The sequence below is a fragment of the Ipomoea nil genome, unplaced genomic scaffold (genome assembly GCF_001879475.1).
Source record: "Ipomoea nil cultivar Tokyo-kokei standard unplaced genomic scaffold, Asagao_1.1 scaffold1310, whole genome shotgun sequence".
NCBI classification, from domain to species: Eukaryota; Viridiplantae; Streptophyta; class Magnoliopsida; order Solanales; family Convolvulaceae; genus Ipomoea; species Ipomoea nil.
In genome coordinates, this window is record NW_017617738.1 from 1,869,816 (window position 1) to 1,897,736 (window position 27,921).

Consider the following 27,921-nt stretch of genomic DNA (forward strand, 5'->3'; position numbering starts at 1 on the left):
GGATCCACGTAAGGTGGACCCAGGTTCAAGACGGCGCAGTTTTGAGCGTCTGGAATAACGGTACTGTTAGTGGCATCGTTTCTCAACCAATGATATTTTTTTTTTTATGAATATAGAGTTAAAAAATTGTAAATATAGAATTTTGAAATTGTGAATATTGAGTTATGTAATTTTGTATATTGAGATCTAAAATTGTGAATATAAAGATAAAATATTATAAATATAGAGGAATGAATGAAGTCAAACGGCAAGAAACAAAGTAAATTTTTTTTTTTTTTAAAAAAAAATTCAGACTATTTTGGACCCGAGCCCACATCATAATTTGCCTCGAAACGGTGCAGAGAATTAGAATTAGTGTGACGTATTGAGAAACCCATGTATAGAAAAAGAAAAAAACTCAAACTTCTATATAGTGCTATTTTGGCGGAGATGGTGATGAATGATGATATGATCAAGAAGGGGAGAGGATAACAACTTCATTTGGAGGAGATTCTCATTCGGTGGCGCTGCTTCTATCACCCGGGCGTATAAAATTCTCCTTTTCATTTTTAAATCTGGCATTTATCATCCTTCTCACGTCGATATCACTGACCCACAAGAGAGAATCCAAAAAGCACTCTCTATCAATCCATTACTCATTATAGTTCACACAATCACACTCTCTCCTCTGCACAAGAAGTAAACAGCGCTAAAAGGTTTCTCCCTGGCCCCCATCTCTCTCTTCTTAAATATTTTCCCCACAGAATGTTTTTATCTTTTCCATAAAAAAAATATTAAAGACGGTTATTTGTGTACTTCTTTGTAGTTTATACTAAAGGTATATTTTTGCTCGTTCATTCTTACTGTAGTTTATGTGAAACCGTACTTTGTTGAATTGTCTCGTTGCCATAATCATACAGTTTCAGGTTTGAGCAGTATTCTCATGTAGTTGGATTTGGCTTGGTTTCTGTGTGTTTTTTCTTTGATTTTTTTAATCCGGTTTTCCCTTTGAGACCGTGGTGTTCATTTCAGGATATTAGCAATGAGGTCAACTTATTCAAGAAAAAATAATAAGTTAATCATTTTGTTTGTCTGCAGGAATACGAAATAAGGCAGCATCAGAACACTATCAATGAGTTTGTAAAGGCCAGAGGCAAATATATAGGTGTTGAACCCGACTAAAGATGGCTTTTAAGCCATTGGATTGGTATTGCCAGCCAGTGAAAAATGGGGTGTGGTCAAAGGCAGTGGAGAATGCATTTGGAGCGTATACCCCATGTGCAACTGACTCTCTGGTCATCTCTGTTTCTCAACTTGTTGTTTTGGGTTTGTGCCTATACAGGATATGGAAGATCATGAAAGATTTTAGTGTCCAGAGGTTCCGTTTAAGGTCGAACTACTATAACTATATGCTGGGTTTGCTGGCTGCTTATTGCGCCGGTCAACCTTTGTATAGATTGGTTATGGGTATCTCAGTGTTAAATGTTGATGGACAGACTGGTATTGCTCCATATGAGGTATTCTGCTTTTTAATATTCTTTTATTTGTGTTTGGGATGTCTGTGGCTTTAGTAACTTCTGACTGTAAAAAGTATGTAAGCATTGCTTTTCTGCAGTTTCATCTTTTTCCCTTCTCTGCATATGTATGAAATCCATTTCTTCCACATATATTGAGCTTCTTGATCATTTTTAGATGTCCAATAATAATTTTCAACTTCAGTTTTAAAGTGAAAGTTCATTCAAGTTTAAACTTCAAAATTTAACCCTCGTCTATAACTATTTTAACATTGAATCTTACCATTTATCACTTGTAGTAGTACTTACACTGAGGGTAGCTTATGAATATAGAACCTCCTTAACTTCTGTGTTGACAAAAAGGTCTATTAGTTTTTGGATGAAGGGAGCAATGGAAAGTAGAATAAGAATTGAGGCCAACATTTAAGGGGTGCAGTAATAACATCATTGAACCATAAAAATGATGGTTTTCTTTGTGTATTCTATGACATGGTTGCCTGGGTACATTTTAATTGTATACTATAAAATATAGCAAGATGGGGATACTTATAATATCTACTCGGTTATCTGACACATGATATATGTTTTTTAATTACTTTAGTGCTTATAATGTTATAAGATGTCACACTTGCCAAACTATAACTTTTGCAGACAGTTTCATTAATCATTGAGTCTCTCACATGGTGCTTTATGCTGGTGATGATTGGCCTTGAAACAAATGTCTACATCCGTGAATTTCGTTGGTTTGTTAGATTTGGAGTAATTTATGCTTTGGTAGGGGATGCTGTGATGTGCAACCTCATACTATCTGTCAGAGAGTTTTACAATGGGTTGGTTCTCTTAGCTCATAATAAACTCATTGCCCTCTATCTATATGTATGATCCCATGCTTCAATGTTACACTTCCTATTGCTGCTGCTTTTGTAGAAAAAATAGCATTTGAAAAAGCATATGTACTAAATATTCTTATGTCCAGTATCCTGGGTTTCCCCCTACCATTCAATCAATCAACTAATAAATAGCTAGGAACAAATCAAGTACCCGAATGAGCTAGAATGAAGGGTAGTCCAAATACTCTCCTCTTGTATGTATATATATATATATATATATATATATATATATATATATATATATATATATATATATATATATAGGTGACTTGTACATAACTTTTTCATTGAGTAAATACATGTTCATTCTTAGTGAACAACATGGTATCAAAGCCATTAAAAAAATCAAGAGTTAGAACCCTAGTTGATATGAATAGTTGTGTTCTATACATTGCAAGGGTGGTGTTTGGGCCAAGGAAGTGATGCTGGGAAGCCCATATGGGTTGCCACAATCATCAGCTTCCAGTAGCACATCCTGGTGCATGATTTGGGGGTCTTACTCCAATGGTATCCTGGCGCATGATTTGGGGGTCTTACTCCAATGGTTGTATGTTTTGGGGGATTGTTAAGTTATTTGACGTGATTTGTGAGGTTGAAGCTGATTTTTTCCTATTGTTGTGTACTGTTTCTTACTATTAACAACTCATACCCATTGGCATCTCCTTCAATTAGATATTAAAAATGCATTCATTTATTGTTATTTCCAAGAAGAGGTGAAGAGATATATATATAGAGCAACTCAGCAACCTCTAAGTTTTGCTCATGGGGGAATCTAGGGAAGTGTGAAAACTAAAGATATAATTACATGGGCTGAAGCAGTTTCCTTTACCTTAGTTTGGAAGGTTTAGTTGGGTTCTGATTGAGTTTGGTTTGCAATGGAGTTCCTTTGGTCATAGTGCCATACTATATATTTTTGAAATGAAATAATGTTGGATGAATCTTTCATAGTTCATGTTCATGATGTTGTCATTACCAGTGATGATGCAAATGGGATTGGTAAGTTCTCTCTCGAAGCACAATTTCACACTAAGCATTTGGGGAATGTTCAAGTATTTCTTAAAGATTAAGTTGCTTGGTCTAGAAAAGGTATATTTCTCTTGCAAAGGAAGTATGTGATGGACTTGCTCAAGGGTACTGGGGTACTTGGAGGGAAATCACATGAGACTCCAGTAAACCCAAGTGTCAAGGTCATCTCAGGTCTGAGGGAGTCATTTGAAGATCCCAAAAGATACAGGAGGTTGGTTGGCAAGTTGAACCATGCTACTATTACGCATCTAGATATTGCTTTTTGTTAGATGAATAAGGGTTAGTTAGAGTTAGGTGGTTTTTCTCTTGTTTGAATTTCAAATCCTGTGGCTGGAGCTCTTCCAACCTTTGTATAAATAGGAGTTCTCTTGTACAGAAATATATGAGAGTATACACTGTTTCTTGTGTTTCAACACTTAACATGGTATCAGAGCTGAGTTAGTGAGAGTGAGTGCCTGGGCTAGGTCGAGGGAGGACGTGCGACGCTGCGCCAAGAAGTCCGGCCGCCGTCAGTGCAGCCACGCGCCCTCACGCGCCGCCGTCGCCGAGCAGCTCCGACGCCACGCGCCGGCGCGTGAGGCGGTTTCCGGCGACTTCGCCGGTCGATTCTTTCTGCTCCAGTCTCGCCTCGTCGTGCTGAGTTCTAGGAGGTGGGAGGTGTTGAAATCTGGAGGTATTGAAGTCTGGTTGTGTCTTCGGGTACAGGCACTGTGAAGGTTGGGGCTGTTCTGCTTACTGCGTGAGGTTGGTACCATTAAGTTTTTTCTGTTTTCGTTGGTGTGCTGTTTAGGCCTTTGGTTGTGTTGGGTAAAGGGTTAGAATGGCACAAGAGAGGAATATCACTGTTATCTCCACACCGTCTAAATTAATTGATATAGTTTTGGCTCCGGATGGGTCTAATTTTCCTGAATGGAAGTTTTTGGTTAAAGTAAATTTAGATGGTATGGGGAAGGGTGATCATTTGGAAAAAGAGTGTCCTACAGGTGCTACAGCTGAGGACTGGAAAACCACTGATAAAGCATTAATGTCACGTGTAATTAATTGCATTGATAGGAGAATTATTTTATCTATGCAACACTGCCAAACGGTTAAAGAAGTATGGGATTTAGTGAACAAATGGTTTAGTGGAACTAGTAACTTGAGAAAGTTATACCAATTATCTCAGGAAGCATATCGGTCTAGTCAAAAGGGACGTGAACTTAGAGATTACTATTATGATTTTAAGAGTATTTCTGTTGCTTTGTGTGCTGCTATGCCTATAACAAATGATGTGGGTGAAATGACAAAACAACATGACCGATTACTTGTGTTTAGTTGGATTGCTGGTCTGGATAAAGAATATGATGTTATTAGATCCCAACTGCTAGGAAATAAGGATTTAGAGTCTTTGGATCAAGTATTTTCTATGCTACAAAATGCATCAGGAAATAATGATTCAAACGAGCTCCAGGAGAGAAATGTCCTTATGTCACAGGGTAATATGGATTCAAATGCTCTGGTAGCCCAAGGGGGAAGTACCGGTGATAACTATGGCTATGGTTCTCGAGGAGGGGGTAATAACCGCTCCAGAGGGCGCGGGGGTTCCTGGAGAGGTCGTGGAGGACGTGGAGGCCCACGAGTTTGTTTTAATTGTGGGGATCCCGGACACTTTCGAAATCAGTGTCCTAAGCCGCCGAGACAACAAATGGCTGCTAATACGGCTTCCACGTCAGAAGGTCATACAGTGGTGATGACGGATGAGGAGTTTGCTAGATTCAATCAGATGAAGCTTTCTTCTTCCTCGCAGTTTCCATCCAGTCAAGTGCCTACCTCCGCAACGTTTGTCCAAACAGGTAATTCAGTTGCATGTGTTTCTTCTGCGCCTCGACAGTGGGTCATTGACTCAGGGGCTTCTGAGCATATGACAGGTAATTACAATGTCCTTTCTACATATTTGCCTGTCACTTCTAGTCATACCGTTACTCTAGCAGATGGGTCTATAGCCACTGTTTCGGGTAAAGGTAGTGCCGTTGCAACGTCCTCATTACCCCTTGCTTCTGTGTTATACCTCCCAAAATTTCCCTTCAACTTACTCTCGATTAGTCAAATAACTCGTAACCTGAAATGTTCTGTTACGTTTTTTCCTGGTTATTGTCTGTTCCAGGATCTTTTGACGAGGAGGATTATTGGTAAGGGGAAGGAGGTTGACGGTCTGTATGTCTTAGAGCAGTCTACATCACTCGAGAACGTCTCTACTGGTTTGGTGAGCAACGTTTCCCCCTTTCAATTGCACTGTCGGTTTGGCCACCCGTCTTTACCAGCGCTCAAGAAGATGTGTCCTGGTTTAGAGGCTTTGACTATCTTGCAGTGCGAGTCGTGTGAGTTTGCAAAACACCATCGTGTTCCTTATGTTTCTCGGGTAAATAATAGAGTAGATTCTTTATTCGAGTTAGTTCATTCTGATGTTTGGGGTCCGTGTCGGGTTACGTCCAAACATGGTTTTCGGTATTTTGTAACTTTTGTTGATGACTTCTCTAGGTGTACTTGGTTGTATCTCATGAAGTCTAGGGGTGAATTGTTTGATGTTTTCCAAAGCTTCTGTGCTGAAGTGAAAACTCAGTTTAATAAGACTATACAATGTTTGAGAAGTGATAATGCTCGAGAGTATCTTCTTAAGTCCTTTTCTACCTTTATGAGTCAAAATGGTATCATACATCAAACTTCCTGTGTTTACACCCCCCAACAGAATGGTGTCGCGGAAAGAAAAAACCGTCACTTGTTAGAAGTTGCTCGTGCCCTTTTATTCCAAATGAAAGTGCCTAAAGTGTTTTGGGCAGATGCTGTTCACACTGCTTGTTTCGTTATCAACAGGATGCCTTCCTCTGTACTCCGTGGTCAAAACCCATATTCAGTTGTGTATCCCTCCAAACCTTTGTTTGCCCTGTCCCCCAAGATTTTTGGTTGTACGTGCTTTGTACAGGATGTTCGTCCACTAAAGGGAAAACTTGATCCTAAATCTCTTAAGTGTATCTTCCTGGGGTATTCTCGAACTCAAAAAGGGTATAGGTGTTACTCTCCTGATTTGGGGAGATATCTGGTTTCGGCTGACGTCACGTTCTTTGAGGAAACTGTGTTCTCTGATAGCGTTCCCGGGGATAAGTCGTCGGGGATAGAAGGGGATTTTCTTACTTATACTATCACTATTCTTGTACCCACAGTGGGTCCTGATTCTGGTGTCGTACCTCCCGTTACGCAAGTGTATTCTAGGCGGCCCCGAGATGTAGTGGCGCCAACGGCGAATGCTCCTCCCTTACCACAACCTCCGTCAACTGATCTTCCAATTGCCGTTCGAAAAGGTAAACGTAGTTGCTGTCTTCCGCTTTCTTCCTATGTTTTTTATGGTCGTCTGTCAGAGTCTTCTCGTACCTTTATATCCAAGCTAGATTCTGTGTCTATCCCTAAAACGTTGTGTCAGGCTATGTCTCATGATGGGTGGAAATCTGCTATGGAGGAAGAAATGGCAGCCCTAGAAGAGAATCAGACTTGGGATCTTGTCCATCTCCCCGTCGGGAAGTCGGCAATTGGGTGTAAGTGGGTTTACGTTGTCAAGACGAACCCTGATGGTTCGGTTGCTCGGCTTAAAGCACGGTTGGTGGCGAAAGGGTATGCGCAGACTTATGGAGTTGATTATATGGAGACTTTTTCACCGGTTGCTAAGTTAACTTCTGTGCGGGTTTTCATTTCTCTAGCTGCTGTTAATGATTGGCCGTTACACCAGTTAGATGTCAAAAATGCCTTTTTACATGGTGATTTGGCAGAGGAAGTGTATATGGAGCAACCGCCTGGGTTTGTTGCTCAGGGGGAGAACGAGAAGGTTTGCAAGTTGAAGAAGTCTTTGTACGGGTTAAGACAGTCTCCCAGAGCGTGGTTTGGGAGGTTCAGTAGTGTTGTTATTGAGTTTGGCATGCAGTGTAGTGCCTATGATCATACTGTTTTTTATAAACATTCTAACCGTGGCAGCATTTTGTTAATTGTCTATGTGGATGATATAGTAATCACAGGTGGTGATGCAGCGGGAATTGATGCGCTCAAGTCTTTTCTTAAGAAGAAGTTTCATACGAAAGACCTGGGAGTGCTAAAGTACTTCCTTGGAATAGAGGTTGTCCGTTCTAAGAGAGGCATATTTCTTTCACAACGGAAATATGTGCTAGATTTACTTGAAGACTCTGGGCTCTTAGGCTCGAAGCCTTGCGAGACTCCTATGGACCAGAGTGTTAAGCTTGTAGCCGGTGAGGGGGAGCCTCTTGAAGATCCAGAGCGGTATAGGAGATTGGTGGGGAAATTGAATTACCTTACTATCACTCGCCCGGATATTGCCTTTCCGGTGAGTGTGGTGAGTCAGTTCATGGCAAATCCGGAGAAAATCCATTGGGAAGCTGCAGTTCGAGTTGTGAAGTATTTGAAGGGTGCTCCTGGGAAAGGAATTTTGTATGCCAATCATGGGCATGTGAGGGTTGAGGCCTTCTCTGACGCTGATTGGGCTGGGTCACCGAGTGACAGGAGGTCAACGACGGGGTATTGTGTGTTCCTTGGTGGCAACCTAGTGTCGTGGAAAAGTAAGAAGCAAAGTGTTGTGGCCCGCTCTAGTGCAGAATCTGAGTATAGAGCAATGGCTCATGTGGCGTGTGAGGTGACGTGGTTGTGTAATATCCTTGGTGAGACTGGTGTAGAAGTGAGTAAACCAGTTCCTTTATGGTGTGACAACAAAGCCGCTATACACATTTCGAGCAATCCTGTGTTTCATGAGCGCACGAAACATATTGAGGTAGATTGTCACTTTGTGCGGGACAAGATTCAACAAGGGCTACTTTCTGCTGTCCATGTCCGAACTGGTGATCAGCTAGCGGATGTGCTTACAAAAGGCCTCTGTAGAGCTAGGGTTGAGTATATTTGTAACAAGCTGGGCATGATTAACATCTATGCTCCAGCTTGAGGGGGAGTGTTAGATGAATAAGGGTTAGTTAGAGTTAGGTGGTTTTTCTCTTGTTTGAATTTCAAATCCTGTGGCTGGAGCTCTTCCAACCTTTGTATAAATAGGAGTTCTCTTGTACAGAAATATATGAGAGTATACACTGTTTCTTGTGTTTCAACACTTAACACTTTTGTTGTAAGCCATTTCATGGAAACACCAACAACTACTTAGTGGGAGGCAGTTATTTGTATTCTGAAATATTTGGAAGTGTCATTAGGTAATGGTATCTTACATGCAAATTAGGGACATATGCGTGTTGAAGCCTTTTTTGCTGCTGATTTAGTTGGATCACCCAGTGACTAGAAGGCCAAGTGTAAGGTATTGTGTATACATGGGAGGCAACCTAGTTTCATGGGGAAGTAAGAATTAGAGCATGGTGGCAAGGTTGTTTGCCAAGTCTAAATATCAAGACATGGTTTGAACATTTAAACTAGTGTGGATACATAATTTGCTTAAAGAGTTCTGTTTTAGTGAATATAGTTACATATATACATGTAAACATATGTATATATACATATATGTATATGTGTGTATATGTATATAAGTGTCTTGTACATACCTTTTTCATTGAGTAAATGCATGTTCGTTCTCACTAAACAAAAGTAAAAAACTCTAATCTGGAAAATATCCCTCTAAGTTTGTTTTGTTGTTATGATAAGTAAATTGTAATTGGAAATAGTCTTTAATCATAATAAATAGACCAAATTCTGCTGTTGATCCTGCAAAAAAATTTAGAGAGAAAAAAAGAATTTGTAAAAGGGTGAGTGTACTGATTTTATTTGTGGTTGCTTTATATATGTGCTTTTGTTGCTTTTATATTTATATCCAATGTTTTTGGGACAGGGAAAGATCTGTATGAGGTCCCAGAAAAGTTTTTTCTGGGTCTTACCGTTCTAAGTACCAGTTAACTCCTCTCCCCTAACTAATGTCTGTCTGGAAAGAAAATTGAAGTAAAATGTACCTAAGAACAATTTGATGAAGATAATAATTGGTACTACCCATGTTTAAAGTATATATTCATCAGGACTTCATGGGATGCTTATAAAATAAGTTTATATCAGTAGTTGGTTTTGAATGTAATTCATGCAAGCTAATGCATGCTCAACACAATTAACTGTTCCTTTATTTGTCTGAGCAGGTCTATACTGTATTTGTACATAAGTGAAGTTGCAGTCCAGGTTTTCTGCTCCTACTCTCTTCATTTTTGTTTCTATTTTTATTTTCATCTTGTATGTTTTTCCATTGAAGTTTCTTAAAACTGGTTTAAATTGCTAATGATTAGACCAAAAACTGAAAATGGTCTCTTGTTCATATTTCAAATTGATATTGCTCACCATGATTAAGTAAGATACGAAACTGACTATTGAAGTTCATGTGATTTAGGCATGTTAGATTCTGGTTTTCCTTTGCTAAATATATAAAAGATTAAAACTTCAATTTAACCATTAAAAGAAAGAATTATGATTTAATCCTTTTTGGCTGATAGGCATTATTTGGCGTGCTCCTTCTCTTTTATGTTCCCGAGTTGGATCCTTTTCCAGGCTACTCTCCGGTTCGGACTGAATCTATTGACAACACAGCTTATGAAAAACTCCCTGAGGCAGAGGAGATTTGTCCTGAGAGGCATGCCAACATATTGTCCAGTACGTATTTATACATATCTAAGTAGTAAGTACAGCATGGTTTTACATGAATTTCTTGACAACATTCTGCTTTTAATCCTGAGGCTGGAAGGTTGGTATCATCAAACATTTACTGGTTCTATGATTAGTATATGGCTAAGAGACTTAGCATTTTGTTACACTCATTTAACTAATGTTTGTCACTTTTTCCATTCAACAGGAGTTATTTTTTCATGGATGAACCCTCTTATGCAGCAAGGTTATAAGAGGCCTCTTACAGAAAAGGATGTATGGAAACTGGATGTTTGGGATAGGACAGAAACACTTAACGATGCGTAAGGGGTTGCGACCCTATTTGTCCCCATTTTCTCTTTAAATTGTTTCCATTATAATTCATTTCATAGAATAACATTTATCTTAAAAGAACTAGTATTTTATGTCAAAATACACATTATGGTTCAACTTTTTCATAGGTTTCAAAAGTGTTGGACAGAGGAGTCTCAAAGGCTTCAGCCATGGCTTTTGAGAGCATTAAATAGAAGCCTTGGAGGAAGGTAAAAAATTGAGAATATATTTTGCTTTTAAATATGTTTTGGTCTTTTGGAAATTTCAGGATTCATGTGCTCTGCTATGATGCTATATGTATTGAGATTAAATAAAAAAAATTCTTTCAATATGTTGCTAAATTTCCTTATTCTTGTTGAACTTTTGCAGATTTTGGTGGGGAGGCTTCTGGAAGGTAATGATCATTTTTAAGATTAAACTTTAGCATGAATCGTTCTATGCTTAAATACTTGCTTCAACTGTGGAGATTTGTAGAATACTGGGAGCCAAAACAAATCATCGATGGCTAATAATAAAATGTTTACAAAGTGAACTTCTTGTATTGAGCTTCTTTTCTGGTACTTAATGTCCTCTCTGATGCTCCTTGATTTTCAAACCTCAGGTGGATGAGTACAAATACTTTCCTAAGATATTGAATTTAACTTTATCTTTTGTCTCACATCTATAAGGGCAAACCTTGCTTTTTGAAGTGAACGTTATCATTTCTAAACATGTTCAAATTAATTTTTGACATGAAACATTTATATTAAGAATTTACTTCAGTTATAATCTCCTTTGCCTATTGGAAATCACATAATATTTGATGTGTTTGATAGCCTTCCACTGACTGAGGTATCTGATTGCTTAATATTAGTTTAATAATCATTTTATCTCTTTTTTTTTTTTTAATTATTTTTATTTTATTTTATTATTAGATTGGAAATGACGTCTCCCAGTTTATTGGGCCACTCATATTGAATCAACTCTTAAAGGTTTGTTGCATCTATCTGGTTGCTATTTTTTCTATTGAATTTGTTCTATTTGATGGTCAGTCAACTGGGTGCTTGTTCTGGAAGTTTTGCTGTCTGCAGATTCTGATCTTTGTAGAAATACGCCTTTAATGATTGTATTGTTTTCAATTCATACAAGTCTAAAAACATAATAAGTGTGAATGAAAGTTATACCCCTTATTTATGTCCGTTTTTTCCGTTAAGTTTTTTTGTACATTTGCTATAAAGGTTGTACATTAAAATATTTTGGACAAACATACCCCTACCGTTATAACTTCCGTTATCTTGTCCACTATTGTTACCAAGCACATGCATCCACCATATATTTTCTTATCTTCTTCATTAATAATAATATATAAACATTATATATTTGAGTTATATGTTAATTATTACATAAAATATAAATATCAAATTTATAAAAATGATTTACATTATTATTATTATTATTATTATTTAGAATAATTTAAATATCTAAAATCTAAATAAATTTAAAATTTTAATATAATGTATTAATATTGGGCACCTATTTTTTGCTCATCGCGCATAAAAAATACTAGTAATTAAAATAAATGCCGTCAACTATTTCACACTGCTCTTTGTTTCCTCCTTTGTCCTCTCAACTTTTCAGCATTAAGGGTTTTGCCTATGTTCAATATTATTACCTTGTTATGGATGAGGTGTTATTGGTGCTCTTTCGGGAGTTGTTGCAAATTTTCCCAGAGGGGCCACTAGTTTTGTGTGATGAAGCTTTATGATTATTTGTAACTTGTACTTTGTTGCTTTGTTTCCAGAACTCACAAAACCTTCCCTGTCCACAAGGTTCTTTTCATCTTTAAAAAATGCCGTTTTTAAAATTGATGGATTAATGTTGTGTGATTAACTTTGCTCAGTTTTTCACACTGGTTCTATTGTTTTAACTTTTGAAACCATCAGGATTTTGTGCAGTACGCTTTTGTGATTAAAGCATGTCTATTAACTCCTTTTCCTAAATCTCCCTTTCTGTTCTATAGACTTTTGCTTTAACTATATCATCTCATAGTTGTTTCTTTCCACATATTACAGTCAATGCAAGAAGGAGATCCGGCATGGATTGGCTATGTCTATGCATTTGCAATTTTTCTTGGAGTGGTATGAACTTGGTGCCATCCAAAGCATGTTATGTAAAATATTAAAAATCTCCCCTTTTTAATATGTTATGCTTTTAGTTGTGGTGGAGTAGATAAGTTTATTGGAGTAGGCAGAGGTCTTGAGTTTGAATTTCATTCACTTCCTGTTATCAAATATTTTCACACGCTTCGCCCACCTAAAAGAATGTGGCCAGCTCATGAGGGCCTGTTGAATAACAAATAAACTATTAAATGTCTCCCCTCTCTAATAGCTTAAGCTTTTAGTTGAAGCGGCAAACAAATATTTCATCATTTCCAAAATATATTTCTTTCATTTATCTAGTTTACTTTTACTTGTTCATACTATTCCTATAGTTTCATTATATTACACTCAACATGTTAGTTTATTGCTTCCCTTGTTTCCTCCCTTCACCCCTTGCTCTCTCTATCTCTTTCTATAATAATTAATGGGGTGTTGTGTAATGACTATTTTGGTCTGAATATCATTTAGGTATTTGGTGTGCTGTGTGAAGCTCAGTACTTTCAAAATGTCATGCGTGTTGGATTTCGCCTGAGATCAACTCTGGTAATTTGTCCATGTGGCGGTCTTCATGCTTTGTCTTTTCCTTGTACTCTGCACATTTTCTCATTGTGGTGCTTGTTTTTTGCAATGAGCTGGTGCTCTGTTATGGGGCTTACCATGTAACCCAAATAATATGCTTAAATTTGCTGTCACATACAGTCACTTCTTCGTTCTCTTATTATAATTATATATATCTGTTTTAGTTTGAAACCATTCAGAAAAGTTACTTAGTTTTAATTTTGAAAGGTTTGATTTTTTGGTTTAGAGGTTGCCTGAATCATGTGTGCAATTTAGTGTTTTCCTGCTTTTCATTAAAAAAGAAAATCTAAATCAATTTTGAAGTTCCATTAAGATTTGTAGCATCACTGCATTTAAGTTTCTGAATCCATCATGTTTTGTAGGTTGCTGCAGTTTTTCGGAAGTCCTTGAGGCTAACCCATGAGAGTCGGAAAGGATTTGCAACAGGAAAAATAACCAACTTAATGACAACTGATGCTGAATCTCTTCAGGTAAGTGCTTTGCATTTAGAAATGCTGTTATACTGTAACTTGTATTTTGTGTTACAAGGTCTTGCTAGGTGGTAAATGATTTCCTGACTGTATCCTTGTAGTTCTGAATGCCAAATGTAGTATCTTGGGCTATTTCAAATCTCATTGCAAATGGTTAACCATTGAATAATAGATTTTAATCCAGATAATACTACAGATTTCATGTGTATTGATGCATTAATTGCCTATAGTTACATCTCCAAATGTCCAAAATGCTCAATATCTATATTTGTCACATAATCCCCAGAAAAGATGATAGTACTTTCTATCTACTTTGAAGCTAATTGCGTTTTTTATTTTTATTGTTTAAATTATTTTAATTATATTCTTTGCCTTTTCTGCCAAGTATTTTGCCCCAGCACCTTTGTGAAATTCTTTGCCACAGAGCGATCACATTTTCCAAAGCCTGCATCCTATAATGATATCAGAATTCTCAATTTTATACTTGCATATTCTCATGTTTATAGGTTTATATTCCCACATCATAGGAGTGGAAAAATGATATTTGTATTTAGCACAATAGTTGGTGACTAAAGTTTTATTTCTGCATTTTGCTCAGTACCTACATATAGGATGTCAAATTTGGCATTGCATATTTTATAGTATATTTCTTTATCATTGCTGTAGTTTCTCTAAACATGGGAGTTATTGCATTGCACAAATGATGTCATTGTAAAGAGACAGTTGCCTCCAGGGCATTGGTCTAGTGGTTGAGAAGCATCACTTAAAGACTTGCTTCCAGCGAAAGGGTGGGGGTTCGATTCCTACCACAAACAATGGCGTTTGGGTTGGGCACTTGGGCTCCTTGTTCACAGAGGTGTACAGTTTGGTGTTGAGGCTTGAAACTAGATTGGCTTGATTTACCTCTTCATGGGTCTGGGGGTGGGTTCATGGGGTCCGGGGTGTAGTCCGGTGAAGCCAGGAAACTTGGGTCATAAAAAAAAATAATAGAGTTTGGGACGAGCACTGTAGTTGTCCGAAGTTTATTGTGTTTTATATTAGTTAATGTTTTCCAGGAGAAAACTTTATTCCTAAATCAATATGTTGCTGGTTGACTGATTGCCTACCTGTTCATTTTCTGCAGCAAATATGCCAATCACTTCACACTTTATGGTCTGCTCCTTTTCGGATTGTTATTGCAATGGTTCTTCTATACGAGCAGTTGGGAGTTGCATCCCTGCTTGGTGCACTCATGCTTGTTTTAATGTTCCCCATTCAGGTTGGATTCTTTCCCCTTTTTTTTGAACTTCTATTATACACATACTACATACTTGATTGCTAGAACAATTTCTGATTCAGTACTTTATTCTTTAAGTAATATGCTTGTTTACAAGTATACTTCTCCATCAGTATTCTTCTTAAGATTGGTGAAAGCAATCTTGCTTTCAATGTGTATATACCTATGCCTCTTGGTTAGCTCAAACTAAGAATATGAATTCCTCAGTAAAGTATTACATCAACTGAAAAACAAATTTCCATGTTAGTTGCCTTGATGTAATAATGGAAATATTCTTCATTTTCTCGTGGAGATAAGCTCTGTCTTAAGAAACCCACTGCATACATGGAAAACCTCTTCCGTGTTTCTTTCTTTTGGTGGGATGCACTACTAACTAGGAAAGACCTGGACAAGGTCTCAAGGTTCAATGGTGCATATTTCACTCACATAATGTCCATTTTCTGTTCATTTTTTTTTTTAATACTATTGACTCTATTACAAGGTAGTATCCGTTCTATACTTTCTCTAACTAATGCAGCCCAAAGAGTCAATACCCTACCACTGGGGTTCGATCCTGTGACCTTCCCTCAAGGGGAGCCACAAAGGTGCCATTTGATGAGAAGCCATATCTTAATTTGTTTCATTTGTCAGAAGTTGTGGCATTAGCACTATTAATCCTTCAGTGTGTTAATATCTGATTACTTATATTTTCTGTTATCTGTCTTGCTTATTCTGTTTTCTATATATTAATGATATAGTGCTTTTATCTGGTTCATGGTATTTTTTTGTTAGTTATATCTATGTGTATTTTCTAATTCAGAAACTCTGTTCAAGCAGACTTTTGTAATAAGCAAGATGCAGAAATTGACAAAAGAAGGATTGCAACGCACTGATAAGAGAATTGGACTGATGAATGAAATATTGGCTGCAATGGACACTGTCAAGTATGTAACTCATAGAAAGCTTGTCCTTGAATTTCCCTATTGAAATAGTTTGCTAAAAATGAACTTTTGGCACTTATGCTCCATTATGCTTTATGCTTCAGATGCTATGCGTGGGAGGACAGTTTCCAATCAAAGGTTCAGGGAGTTCGAAATGAGGAGTTAGGTTGGTTTCGTAAGGCACAAATGCTAGGAGCAGTACGTTACAAACCATTCTCTCTTTGTGTGTAAACTTCCTGTACTGTTTAGGGCTAAATGGAAATATTCTCTTTCATGGCCTTCTAACTACAACAATCTTGCTTCCATTATACCACTCCTTTTCTAGCATTACATGCATTGAAGAGCATGCAGAACTTTGTGTCATCTTCCTCATTCCTTCAACTTGCACACATGCACATGTTAGTCTTCTCAATGTAAATAAAGGAAAATCTAGTAGAAATAACATGCTCTTAACCTTACTATTGCTTTCACCCTGATGTCTTGGCTTGACTTAACATCCTCTATTTCTTTCTGCAGTTGAACAGCTTCATATTGAACAGTATTCCAGTTTTGGTTATTGTGGTCTCTTTTGGCGTGTTCACTTTACTTGGTGGGGATCTAACACCTGCAAGGGCATTTACATCTCTCTCATTGTTTGCAGTGCTACGCTTTCCACTCTTCATGCTTCCTAATATTATAACACAGGTTCTCTTTTGCTAAATGCCATTAATCCAATTTAATGTTTAGAACTTCTTTTGTGAACTTTAAGCACCTCTTTTACTTCTAAGGGTTTGTTTGGTTTGTGAACAATGGAGATTGGATTTGTGATTTGAGAAACAAGATAGAGACAGTGCTGCCCACATTAATACCAAAAGTTTGGACTATTCTAAAGAGTAGAGGGTGTCACTATTTACCCTAATCTCTAGGATAACAACAGTGAAGGGACTTTTTGATCCCTTTACTATCACATTTTAAACCAAAAAAGCCCTAATTGCATCCTCAGTTGTCTGTTTTCTTTCTTATTCAACCAATATGAGCTGAATGGTCTTTTCCCTTTTCTCTTTTGTTTTATTCAATTATGTTCCTATGTTTTGGAATTTACTTTCTATACTAGTTGACCCAAAATAAGTTCACAGTTCCGCTGACAATTTTTTAAAATTTAAATTAAGCCAAGTTTTAATGGCTGTATGAGATGTTTGAGACTGATACACTATTCTATTTTATATACTGTAACAAACTTAGCACCCTTGATAATTTCTGGTGAAGAATCAAATATAAGTCTCTTCAGTCATTATGAAACATGTAGCCCATGCTATAACACCTTAAACCTGTCATGTATGCTTTCTCCCGTTTTTACTGTTATATCTCCAACATCCATGTCAAATATAATCTCATCTTTGTCTTCCCCTTTTCTATTCTGTTTGGGTGGGCTCTGTTGTGCTTTATGCAAATCATACAATCATTTGTTGTGGAAGGGATTCAATAGTTGATCGAGCCATAATACTCCTTTGTTCAACTTCTTTTGTGAATAAGTAACTGTTTTCTGATTGTACAGGTAGTTAACGCAAACGTTTCTTTGAAACGCCTTGAGGAACTTTTGTCAGCTGAAGAGAGAGTACTTCGGCCCAACCCACCTCTTGAGCCCAGACTTCCAGCCATTTCAATTAGGAATGGGATCTTTTCGTGGGAATCGAAGGTTTGGTTTATTGCTTTTTGTCAGAACAGAAGAGTATTGATGTATGCACATATATAGATATTTATTATTTATTATTTTCCCTCTTTCTGGACCAAGGTGTTAATGGTCTGTAAAAACCCATACCTTTATGTGGAATAATTCTAATTCTCGGTCATTATTGCTTTCTACTAGGTTTCATTACTGAGAAATCAATTTTGCAAATCTTTTCTGCCTAAAGCATGTTAGTTGCACCAGTTTTTGCCAGCAACTTAATATTCTTATATTAGGAAGCAATTAATGTCATAGAAGGGCATAAAGTACATACATATTGCATTTAAAGAAAACAAAACGAAAAGAGAACATCAGGTTCAATAGTGAAGATAAAGTGCTCTTTTCCTTTCTGTCTAGTATTTTAAGTTTTTTTTTTTTCCTTGTTGCACCTGAAAATTACATCATGAGATGCTGTGCCTTGCTTGTATAAATTTTGCATTCCTAAACACGCAATAGATTAAAGATATAGCCCCAAGGTATTGTATCCTAATTTTTATTTTTTATTTTTTTTATTAATCTTGATGGTTGTTGAAGTTTATGTGTTCATAGAACTCTCTTCAAGTTACATATGCGATGGAAATGCTAAATAATGTTTCTGCAAATGATAGGCAGAGAAACCAACTTTGTCAAATATCAATTTGGATATTCCAATTGGTAGCTTAGTAGCAATTGTTGGTGGTACTGGAGAAGGAAAGACATCACTTATCTCAGCAATGCTTGGGGAGATTCCTGCTGTTACAGGTTCAAGTGTTGTCATCAGAGGAACCGTCGCTTATGTACCACAAATCTCATGGATTTTTAATGCAACAGTATGTTACCTTGCTTTTTAGCTAGAAACTAGAAATAAGTCTCTTAATTGGATTAATTAAATTCAGTAACATTAATGAACTTACTAGAAATTAGTCCTCCCAAAATTTTTACAGATGAACTTCAGTAACATGATTTAATTAATTATAAAAATGTGATGCTTATCAAGTGGCTATTGATACTTGGCAGATTCTCATTATTCAGCCATTGAAATGTTTAGTATGTTTTATAGGTGCGCGAAAACATATTATTTGGTTCTCCATTTTCACCTGCAAGATATGATAAGGCAATTGATGTGACTGCATTACAGCATGACCTTGAACTGCTCCCTGTAAGTAATGAGTGGTGCATTTTTATTGTGCTAAAAAAATTTGAGATTCAATTGCTCAGTTGTTTTCCTTCATTGAGATTTCTCTCTTGATTAGAATGCTTTGTAAACCATAACTCCTTTATTCTAGGGTGGCGATCTTACTGAAATTGGTGAAAGAGGAGTCAATATTAGTGGAGGGCAGAAGCAAAGGGTTTCTATGGCTAGAGCAGTTTATTCTGATTCTGATGTATACATATTTGATGACCCCTTAAGTGCACTGGATGCTGATGTGGGCCGCCAGGTAACATCTTTTGTATTTTACACAGAATTAAAAAGAAAGAAAGAAAGAAATCAGAAATAAATTGTTTGCATGTCTTCATTCCTATTGCCAGGTTTTTGAGAAATGCATTAGGGGAGAGTTGAGAGGAAAGACCAGAGTTCTGGTAACAAACCAGCTGCATTTTCTTTCACAAGTAGACAAAATTATATTGGTGCATGATGGTGTGGTGAAGGAGGAAGGAACCTTTGAATATCTCTCAAATAATGGCAACCTATTCCAAAAACTGATGGAAAACGCTGGAAAAATGGAGGAATATGCAGATGAAAGGGAAATTGTTGAAAATATTGATAGCACCTTAAGTCCTGTTGCTAATGGTGTGGTTGGTTCTACAGATTCAGAGAAAACAAATAAACCGAAAGGAGGCAAATCTGTTCTCATTAAACAGGAAGAACGGGAAACAGGTGTTGTAAGTTTGAAAGTATTGATAAGGTAAAGTTTGTATCTTTTAATGCAACTAAGTTTTTGTTATCAATTGTCTCCAAACATTCTTGAGTCCATTTGCATGCTAAAGTTAGAAATAAATTCTTAAAAAATTTAAGCCCAATTAGAGCTTATTGAACAAAAAGTCTCATCCTTGGCACTTTTACAAAGAGCTTTTTGACTCAGTTGGCTTTAAAAGCATTTTTCTCATTAGTGTTTGGCCCAATTATACTTTTTGGAGTAGGTAAGCTCCAATAAACAGGGACTCAAACAAACTATGCAGTAATAAGTATGCTGTAAATAAAGTCATCTTTCTTTGCTCTCGATAATTTCTTTTGCCAATAAAGACTTACATGCTAAAGGAATGTATAGTTATGATTTGGTTACTAAACTAAAAGCAATTTCTACAAATGTGCCTAATTTGAAAAAATAAATTTACAAATAACCTATTTCCAAGCTTTGACGAAAATATGCATTTTTGGATTTGAAATTATGGATTGATGTTGCTACTATAAGTAGTAACATGGAGTCACTCTTGGGAATAGTTACATAGCTTTTGGCCAAGTCCATCTTGCATGCTTTATTGTTTTTTGACTCAGTTGGCATATAGTTTCTTTTGTTTACGGTAAACTAACAGAATAATTTTATTAATGAATCTTGATTGAGTTAATACCCAATATAGTCCTCGACTATAGTGGTTTTACTCAATTTAGTCCTAAATGACTTTTTGTGCTCAATTTAGTCCTAAATGACTTTTTGTGCTCAATTTAGTCCTCGACTTTGATGATTTTATACAATTTAATCTTTTGTTAAAAGTTATTGTTAGATAAGCACTGGTAGTATGTGTAAATTGTGTATCTGTATTACTGTGTGTGTTCTCTGTACAGAAAGAAGAAGAGCTATATATACAAGCTAAGGAAAGACCTATGCCACTTATTTCAAAATTCAAACTCAAGGGGTGAGAGTAATTCTCTCAACCAAACCTGACTTCTAACACTCCCCCTCAAGTTGGAGCCTGGAGCATAAACATCAAACATACCCAGCTTGTTACATTAATATGAAATCCGACTCCCACTCAGTCCTTTCGTGAATATGTCAGCTAGTTGATCACCACTACAAACATGCACAAAAGATATCAGTCCTTGTTGCACTTTCTCTCGTACAAAGTGACAATCTACCTCAATATGTTTTGTCCGTTCATGGAAAACTGGATTTATTCGTAATGTGTATAGCCTCACGATTGTCACACCACAACTTTATAGGCAGCTTCACTTCTACACCTATCTCTCTTAGAATATTATGTACCCAAACTATCTCACTGGTCACATGAGCCATAGCTCTATACTCGGACTCCGCACTTGGCGCCACAACACTTTGCTTCTTACTCTTCCACGAAATTAAATTGTCTCTCAAAAACACACAATACCCCGTCATTGACTTCCTGTCGCTAGGCGAGCCAGCCCAATCTGCATCGGAGAATGCCTCAACACCTGTATGTCCATAATCAGCATAAAGGACCCCCTTCCCAGGTGCACTCTTCAGATATTTCACGATACGAACAACTGCTTCCCAATGAGTTCGTGTAGGTGAGCTCATGAGCTGACTCACCACACTCACAGGAAACGCAATATCCGGATGAGTAATTGTGACATAGTTTAGCCTCCCTACCAATCTCCTATATCTTTCTGGATTTTCAAACACTTCCCCCACATTTGCTACAAGCTTGACACCTTCTTCCACCGGCGTATCACACGGCTTTGACCCAAGCAATCCAGTATCACCAAGAAGGTCCATCACATATTTCCCCTGTGAGAGAAATATGCCCTTCTTTGAGCGAGCAACTTCAATACCTAGAAAGTATTTTAGTATTCCCAAATCTTTAGTATGAAACTCAGCTCCAAGGAAGGATTTAAGAACACCAATTCCGTCTGCATCACTACCTGTGATTACAATGTCATCCACACACTATCAACAAAACACACCCACGGTTAGTATGTTTATAAAATACAGTATGATCACAAGCACTCCTCTGCATTCCAAACTTCATAATTGCATGGCTAAACCTCCCAAACCACGCAAGCGGGGATTGTCTTAGACCGTACAAAGACTTCTTTAACTTGCACACTTTCCCAGACTCCCCCTGAGCTACAAACCATGGTGGTTGCTCCATATAAACTTCTTCAAGTAAATCACCATGTAAAAACGCATTTTTGACATCTAACTGATATAAAGGCCAGTGATTAGTAGCAGCCAAAGATATAAAAATGCGTACCGAAGTCAATTTAGCCACCGGGGAAAAAGTCTCGGTATAGTCTATACCATACGTCTGTGCATACCCTTTAGCCACCAAGCGTGCTTTGAGTCTAGCAACAGAGCTGTTGGGGTTCATCTTCACCACATAAACCCATTTACACCCAATAGCTGTCTTACCGAATGGAAGATCCACCAAATCCCAGGTTTGGTTCTCTTCAAGAGCAGCCATCTCTTCCCCCATAGCACGCCTCCCGCCATCATGACACATAGCTTGTTTCAAAGATGTTGGCACTGAAACTGACTCTAACTGCGATATAAAAGCACGTGAAGAGGAAGATAAATGGACATACGACACAACTGACGAAATGGGATGAGCACAAAGATGTTTACCTTTAATTGTGTCAATGATTTCGTTCATTCATATATTTTATAGATTAGCTCCATATATTTTTTTTTGCAGAAAGAAGCTGATAAAGATAAAAATGATTACTTTTTTCAATCTTGTTTGTTTGATTACAATGCTTTGAAATTAATCAATTATATTTTGTAGATATAAGGATGCTTTAGGAGGTGCCTGGGTAGTTATGATACTGTTGATGTGCTACGTCTCAACTGAATCTCTTCGAATTGGAAGCAGTACATGGTTAAGTTTTTGGACTGATGGAAGCAGCTCAATGAGATATAGTTCCACTTTCTACAATCTTATTTATGCAGTTCTATCATTTGGTCAAGTATGAATTATTCAGAATTTTTAGACAGTATTATTGCTTGATATTTCTTTTTGACTAAATTAAGGTGTTACATGGCTGTACTCCAAATAAGACTATAAGATTGATATCCTGAAGGTGAAAATAACTGCATAAAGTTGAAAAAGGAAAAGAAATTCTCTCACTGAAATATCTCCATTGCAGGTTTTGGTAACACTTACCAATTCATTTTGGTTGATCACTTCAAGCCTTTTTGCTGCTAAAAGGTTACATAATGGCATGCTGAACTCTATTTTAAGAGCTCCAATGGTCTTCTTTCACACAAATCCACTTGGAAGGATTATCAATAGGTTTGCTAAGGATCAAGGAGACATAGATCGGAATGTTGCACCATTTGTCAATATGTTTATGAACCAAGTTTCCCAACTTATTTCAACATTTGTGCTAATTGGTATAGTTAGCACAATGTCTTTATGGGCCATAATGCCACTTCTAGTGCTGTTTTATGGCGCTTACCTGTACTATCAGGTATATTAATTTCTTACATCAATTGCTGTAATTTTTGCATTTTTATGTATTGCATGATGTTATAGTAGTTAAATGCCTCTAACTACTCTGATCTCTTCTGAACTTAAGTACTTTTGCCCTTCATATGGTAATTAACAGTTTGTCTTCCTATGGTTTTGTTTTAGTAGTCAAATACCTTGTTACTTGTATGATTATTCAACTTGGACTCTGGAAGTATGCTTCAAGCTTCTTGCAACTTGTTTATTAGTTTTGTTCTCTTGATCCTAATCAACCATCCATTAGATCTTTTGAGCTGTGCTTAATATTAGTTCAATAATTGGTTTCCTTGTAAAGTTTCCCCTCTTCTTGTTCTCTTTACTCATAATATGAGGGAAAATGGTTTGTACAAGGCAATGCAGTTACTCTAATATTTGCTCAAATATTATTTTTTGTCTTCTCTTAAACTTTATCAAGATAATCACGAGATTTTGTTGTCTAAAGTTTGTATCAGACTTTTAAGGCTTATCGGAAGAACACCAATTTTGTTGATCATGAAGAAGCCTGTCTGTTACTGAAATACTTGAATTTAGGTTTAAATGGGTGTATTCACTCCTTCAGGTTGATGGTTAATTGTGTTCTCATATGACGGTGATTTATTACTTGGATCTAATTTTGCATGTACATTTTTATGAAACCTGCAACTCTGTTTACTGTTTTAATTATCTAGCTTATGTATGTGTTTTCTGTTCCTTTATTGTCAGTTTGTCACTTATCATGATCGATATATACAACTGTTTTTCGCAGAGCACTGCCCGTGAGGTAAAGCGTTTGGATTCCATTTCTAGATCTCCAGTGTATGCACAATTTGGAGAAGCACTGAATGGTCTCCCAACCATTCGGGCATATAAAGCTTATGATCGAATGGCTAACATCAATGGGAACTCTGTGGATAACAATATTAGGTTCACTCTTGTAAACATGAGTGGAAATCGTTGGCTTGCAATTCGTCTAGAGACTTTGGGGGGCCTTATGATTTGGCTCACTGCAACGTTTGCTGTGATGCAGAATGGAAATGCTGAAAACCAAGAGGCTTTTGCCTCTACTATGGGTTTGCTTCTCAGTTATGCCTTAAATATTACAAGCCTATTAACTGGTGTATTGAGACTGGCGAGTTTGGCTGAGAATAGTTTAAATGCTGTGGAGCGCGTTGGCACATATATAGAATTGCCTTCTGAAGCACCTCCTATTATTGAGGACAATCGTCCTCCTCCCGCATGGCCCTCAGCAGGATCAATTCGATTTGAAAACGTTGTCTTACGTTACAGGCCTGAACTTCCTCCTGTTCTCCATGGTATATCATTCACTATTCCATCTAGCGATAAGGTTGGAGTGGTAGGGAGAACAGGAGCTGGGAAATCTAGCATGTTTAATGCTTTATTCCGACTTGTGGAACTGGAAAGTGGAAGGATCATAATTGATGAATGTGATATTTCAAAGTTAGGATTATTGGACCTCCGCAAGGTTCTTGGTATAATACCACAATCACCTGTTCTGTTCTCAGGTATGCACAAACTGATATTTTCTGTCTGATTTTGTGAATCAAATCACAGTGGGAGGAAGGAAAGATGCTTATAAATGCCATGTTTGATTTCCTTCTTTTTGGTTTTGCTTCTCTTTTCTGGTCCCTTTCTCAATGAATGCCTTTATTTTGGTAAATGGAGCAAAGCAAACTACTATGGGGAGTGTTATGAATATGAGATAGCTTATCTTTTGAAAGACAATTAAACGATTTGCAATCCAACTACTTAATGAACCTGCAGAAGAAACATACATCTCTTGGTTAGATCTGCATATATGTGATTGATCATATTGCCACTGCTTTGAGTAAAAAAACAACTATAATGATCACTTTCTTATGGTTTATTGTTGCCAGGTAGCGTGAGATTTAACCTTGATCCTTTCAACGAACACAATGATGCTGATCTGTGGGAGGCGTTAGAGAGGGCACATCTAAAGGAAGTCATCAGGAGGAGTTCTTTGGGTCTAGACACTGAGGTATGTGCGATATCTTCTTCACTTTCAAATTTCTATTGCCACCTGCTAGGCCTTTCAATCCCGCAATTTCGATAAACTATAACATTATGTTAGCTATGCTAATTCAAGTTCGACAATTACGTGCAAGCGATGAAGTTATTCTGTCTGTGCCTTCCCAACTTTATATTATATTATCGTTTTTTTTTAAATCACAATATTCTAATATTCCTCATTGGACTTTGTTACATCAAATATACCTTTGATTTATGTAGCCAATCTTTTTATGCGATATCCACTCAGGCATGGCTGTAATCGAGCGGATTTTGTGAATTTATCTATATTGTGGTCATTTGAATCTTCTTCACTGAAATTTTAGCTTTCTGCTATTGTATCAATGTTTTGTTGGTGTAATATAGGTGTCAGAGGCAGGAGAAAATTTCAGTGTTGGACAGAGGCAACTATTAAGTCTTGCTCGAGCATTGCTTCGCAGATCAAAGATTCTCGTCCTTGATGAAGCAACTGCTGCTGTTGATTGTAGAACTGATGCGCTTATACAGAAAACAATAAGAGAAGAGTTTAAATCATGCACAATGCTCATTATTGCTCACCGTTTGAACACTATCATCGACTGTGATCGAATTCTCCTGCTTGATTCTGGTCAGGTAGTAAAAAAGGCTCTCCCTTGTTTAAACCTTTGATTAGCTCAACATATCCATGGATTTCATTCACTATTTGACTTTGGTTTTACATTCTCCCAATTTATTTTAAACTAGTGTTGCGGTCCATGTTATTTTATTTATTACGGAGTATTTAATTTTTGTGATACCAAAAAATAAAAAATTTCATTTTAAGCATAAAAAATCAGTGTTGTAAAAATCGGTCTAGGCAGCCGTTTAGGAGCTAGGTGTCCCTAGGCTAAGGGGATCTCACCCCTAGGTGGCTTCTAGTCAGTCGCCCGACTTGGCCGACTAGGTGCCTAACTCAGTTGACTAGGCGTTTAACTTGGTCAAGTCGGCGCCCAACTCGGGTCGTGTGTGTGTGTGTGTTTCTTTTTTTTTTTTTTTTTTTTTTTTTTTTTTAAGGGTTTAGGGTGGCTACACTTTATTGTTATCATTATTATTTTACTCAACAGCCTAGGCGCTAGGCGCCTCCAGACTGCCCGACTAGCGCCTAGCGCCTTCTGCAACATTGTAAAACTACATTACATAGTTATCATGGCGTCGCCTAGGCGACGCCTTGGCGTCCTGTCGGTGGAGACAGGACGCCTGGAGGCTTCGCCTCGCCTGAAAATGGTGAGGCGAGCTCCGGCGTCGCCTAGGCATCCCAGACGACGCCAAGGACGCCGATTCAACGTCCAAACCCATAAACCCTACCCATTTTTAACTTTATTTTAAAAAAAAATGGTATCTCTGCGTCGGCGACTTCCACAGCCACCGCCGTCGCCGTCCCGCCGCCGTCGTCGTCCCGCCGCCGTCGCCCTTCCACCGCCGTGGGTCGTCATCGATGCTTCTTTCTTCTCCCACCGCCGTCGTCGACTGCCATTCTTGATTTTTTTTCTTCCTTTTCCTTCTTTCTCTCTTCTTGGCTTCATCGTTCAGAACTTCAGACTTATTTACTTTATATTTACTTTATAACTCCTAGAAAGTTGTAGCCTTGAGAAAAGGAATAGTTTTCTGCTTCTGTTTGTAAATGAAAGCTACTGCAGCTACAACTTCCCAAGTATATAATAAATAAGGCTGCCTATTTCCAACAAAATATATATATATATATATATATATATATATATATATATATATATATATATATATATATATATATATATTACTCATCGCCTAGGCGGGCGCCTAGTCGCCTAGGCGACAAGGCGGTCGGGGAGCGCCGCGACTTAAAAGGGCGCCGTGATAACTATGCTACATTATTAGATAGGCAATCTATGAAAACAATAGAAGTAACAAAGCTGGGAAAGTAGACCTTCCCTCTGCTTCTATCATTTTATATTTACATATGGTTTTCTGCACACTTTCTTCAGGTCTTGGAATATGACACACCAGAGGTGCTGCTACAAAACGAAGAAAGTGCATTTTCTCGAATGGTTCAAAGCACGGGAGCTGCCAATGGCCAGTACTTGCGAAGCTTAGTACTTGGTGGTAGAGATGATATGAAAACCGATGTGGAAAATCAGGCAGATGGGCAAAGGAGATGGTTAGCCTCTTCGCGCTGGGTTGCTGCTGCCCAGTTTGCACTGGGTGTAAGCCTAACTTCATCGCATAATGACCTTTTGCAATTGGAAATTGAAGACGACGGCAATAATATCCTCAAGAAGACAAAAGACGCGGTGATCATTTTACAAGGCGTTTTAGAAGGGAAGCACGACACAGTAATTGAAGAGACCCTGGATCACTATCATGTTCCCAGAGAGGGATGGTGGTCTTCTTTGTACAAAATGATCGAAGGTAAATGTTCCAACACTTCTATATCAATCTATCTGAACGGTACAACATTTATAGGTTGCGCAGTATGAGTTTTTGACTGAAATGGGCAGATTTCACAAGGAATGGACAAAAATGGGCAACGTTTAAAATTTGGAAAAGAGAAGGAAAAACTCATTTGGAACTTGAGTTTTTGGTTAAATGCGCAAGTCCCAGAGTTTGTCAAATTTCCAAAATTCTTTTTTATTTTTTTTTCGCCTGAAATATGACAAACAACTATAACGACAATAATTTTTTTTGATAAAACGTTTTGCGTTTGTCATATTTCAGGCGAAAAAAAAAAAAGAAGCTACATATGCAATGGCATTTAATTGTTCCATTTTTGTGGCTCAGGTCTTGCAATGATGAGTAGGCTGGCAAGGAACAGACTTCATCATCATGGAGAGTATGGTTTTGAGGAAAAAACAATCAACTGGGACAACACTGAGATGTAGTAGATAGATCAACTAACCAAGATTGAGTTATTGTTAATTGTTCTACTGCCTACTTGTACTTGGAAGTTGGAACTTCCCTTTTCAACACACTCCCAATTTTTATAATGCAACATTTTGGTCCCCCCAAATGTGCCACTTATTTTGC

The 27,921-nt window shown here is 37.5% G+C and overlaps 1 protein-coding gene and 1 long non-coding RNA gene across 8 annotated transcripts; one reads left to right on the forward strand and one right to left on the reverse strand.

The window, feature by feature from the left end:
- The first annotated feature begins 430 nt into the window (after nucleotides 1-430).
- On the forward strand, nucleotides 431-27,904 carry LOC109185092 (ABC transporter C family member 2-like). 7 transcript variants are annotated; one of them, XM_019335087.1, is made up of 28 exons: nucleotides 431-525; nucleotides 1,078-1,496; nucleotides 2,145-2,323; nucleotides 9,559-9,598; nucleotides 9,907-10,063; nucleotides 10,263-10,377; nucleotides 10,516-10,596; nucleotides 10,757-10,781; nucleotides 11,302-11,358; nucleotides 12,439-12,504; nucleotides 12,994-13,068; nucleotides 13,467-13,574; nucleotides 14,698-14,832; nucleotides 15,667-15,773; nucleotides 15,875-15,968; nucleotides 16,287-16,454; nucleotides 17,305-17,445; nucleotides 18,084-18,284; nucleotides 18,515-18,613; nucleotides 18,741-18,893; nucleotides 18,985-19,361; nucleotides 22,156-22,336; nucleotides 22,517-22,840; nucleotides 23,624-24,380; nucleotides 24,753-24,874; nucleotides 25,270-25,515; nucleotides 26,883-27,306; nucleotides 27,676-27,904. In XM_019335087.1, exons 2-28 carry the CDS (start codon nucleotides 1,164-1,166, stop codon nucleotides 27,774-27,776), a joined length of 4,866 nt encoding a protein of 1,621 aa, XP_019190632.1. In that variant the 5' UTR covers nucleotides 431-525; nucleotides 1,078-1,163; the 3' UTR covers nucleotides 27,777-27,904. The 7 variants fall into 7 exon arrangements, with proteins under 7 accessions (XP_019190632.1, XP_019190628.1, XP_019190633.1 ...); XM_019335083.1 differs by having other exon boundaries at nucleotides 432-695; XM_019335084.1 differs by lacking the exon at nucleotides 431-525 and adding an exon at nucleotides 714-817.
- Nucleotides 13,628-26,598, reverse strand: LOC109185093. Its single transcript, XR_002054937.1, has 3 exons — nucleotides 26,059-26,598; nucleotides 25,984-25,986; nucleotides 13,628-13,638 (listed from the first exon to the last, which is right to left on the reverse strand). It is a non-coding gene; the product is annotated as an uncharacterized LOC109185093 (long non-coding RNA).
- Nucleotides 27,905-27,921: the final 17 nt, after the last annotated feature.

What these genes read in the sequence shown, in the direction of transcription:
- LOC109185092 (XM_019335087.1), top strand. Translation starts at nt 1,164, where the DNA reads ATGGCTTTTAAGCCATTGGATTGGTATTGCCAGCCAGTGAAAAATGGG. An exon ending in CTTTGGGTCTAGACACTGAG is followed by an intron (nt 24,875 to 25,269) that starts GTATGTGCGATA and finishes GGTGTAATATAG; the next exon opens with GTGTCAGAGGCAGGAGAAAA. An exon ending in TCCTGCTTGATTCTGGTCAG is followed by an intron (nt 25,516 to 26,882) that starts GTAGTAAAAAAG and finishes CACTTTCTTCAG; the next exon opens with GTCTTGGAATATGACACACC.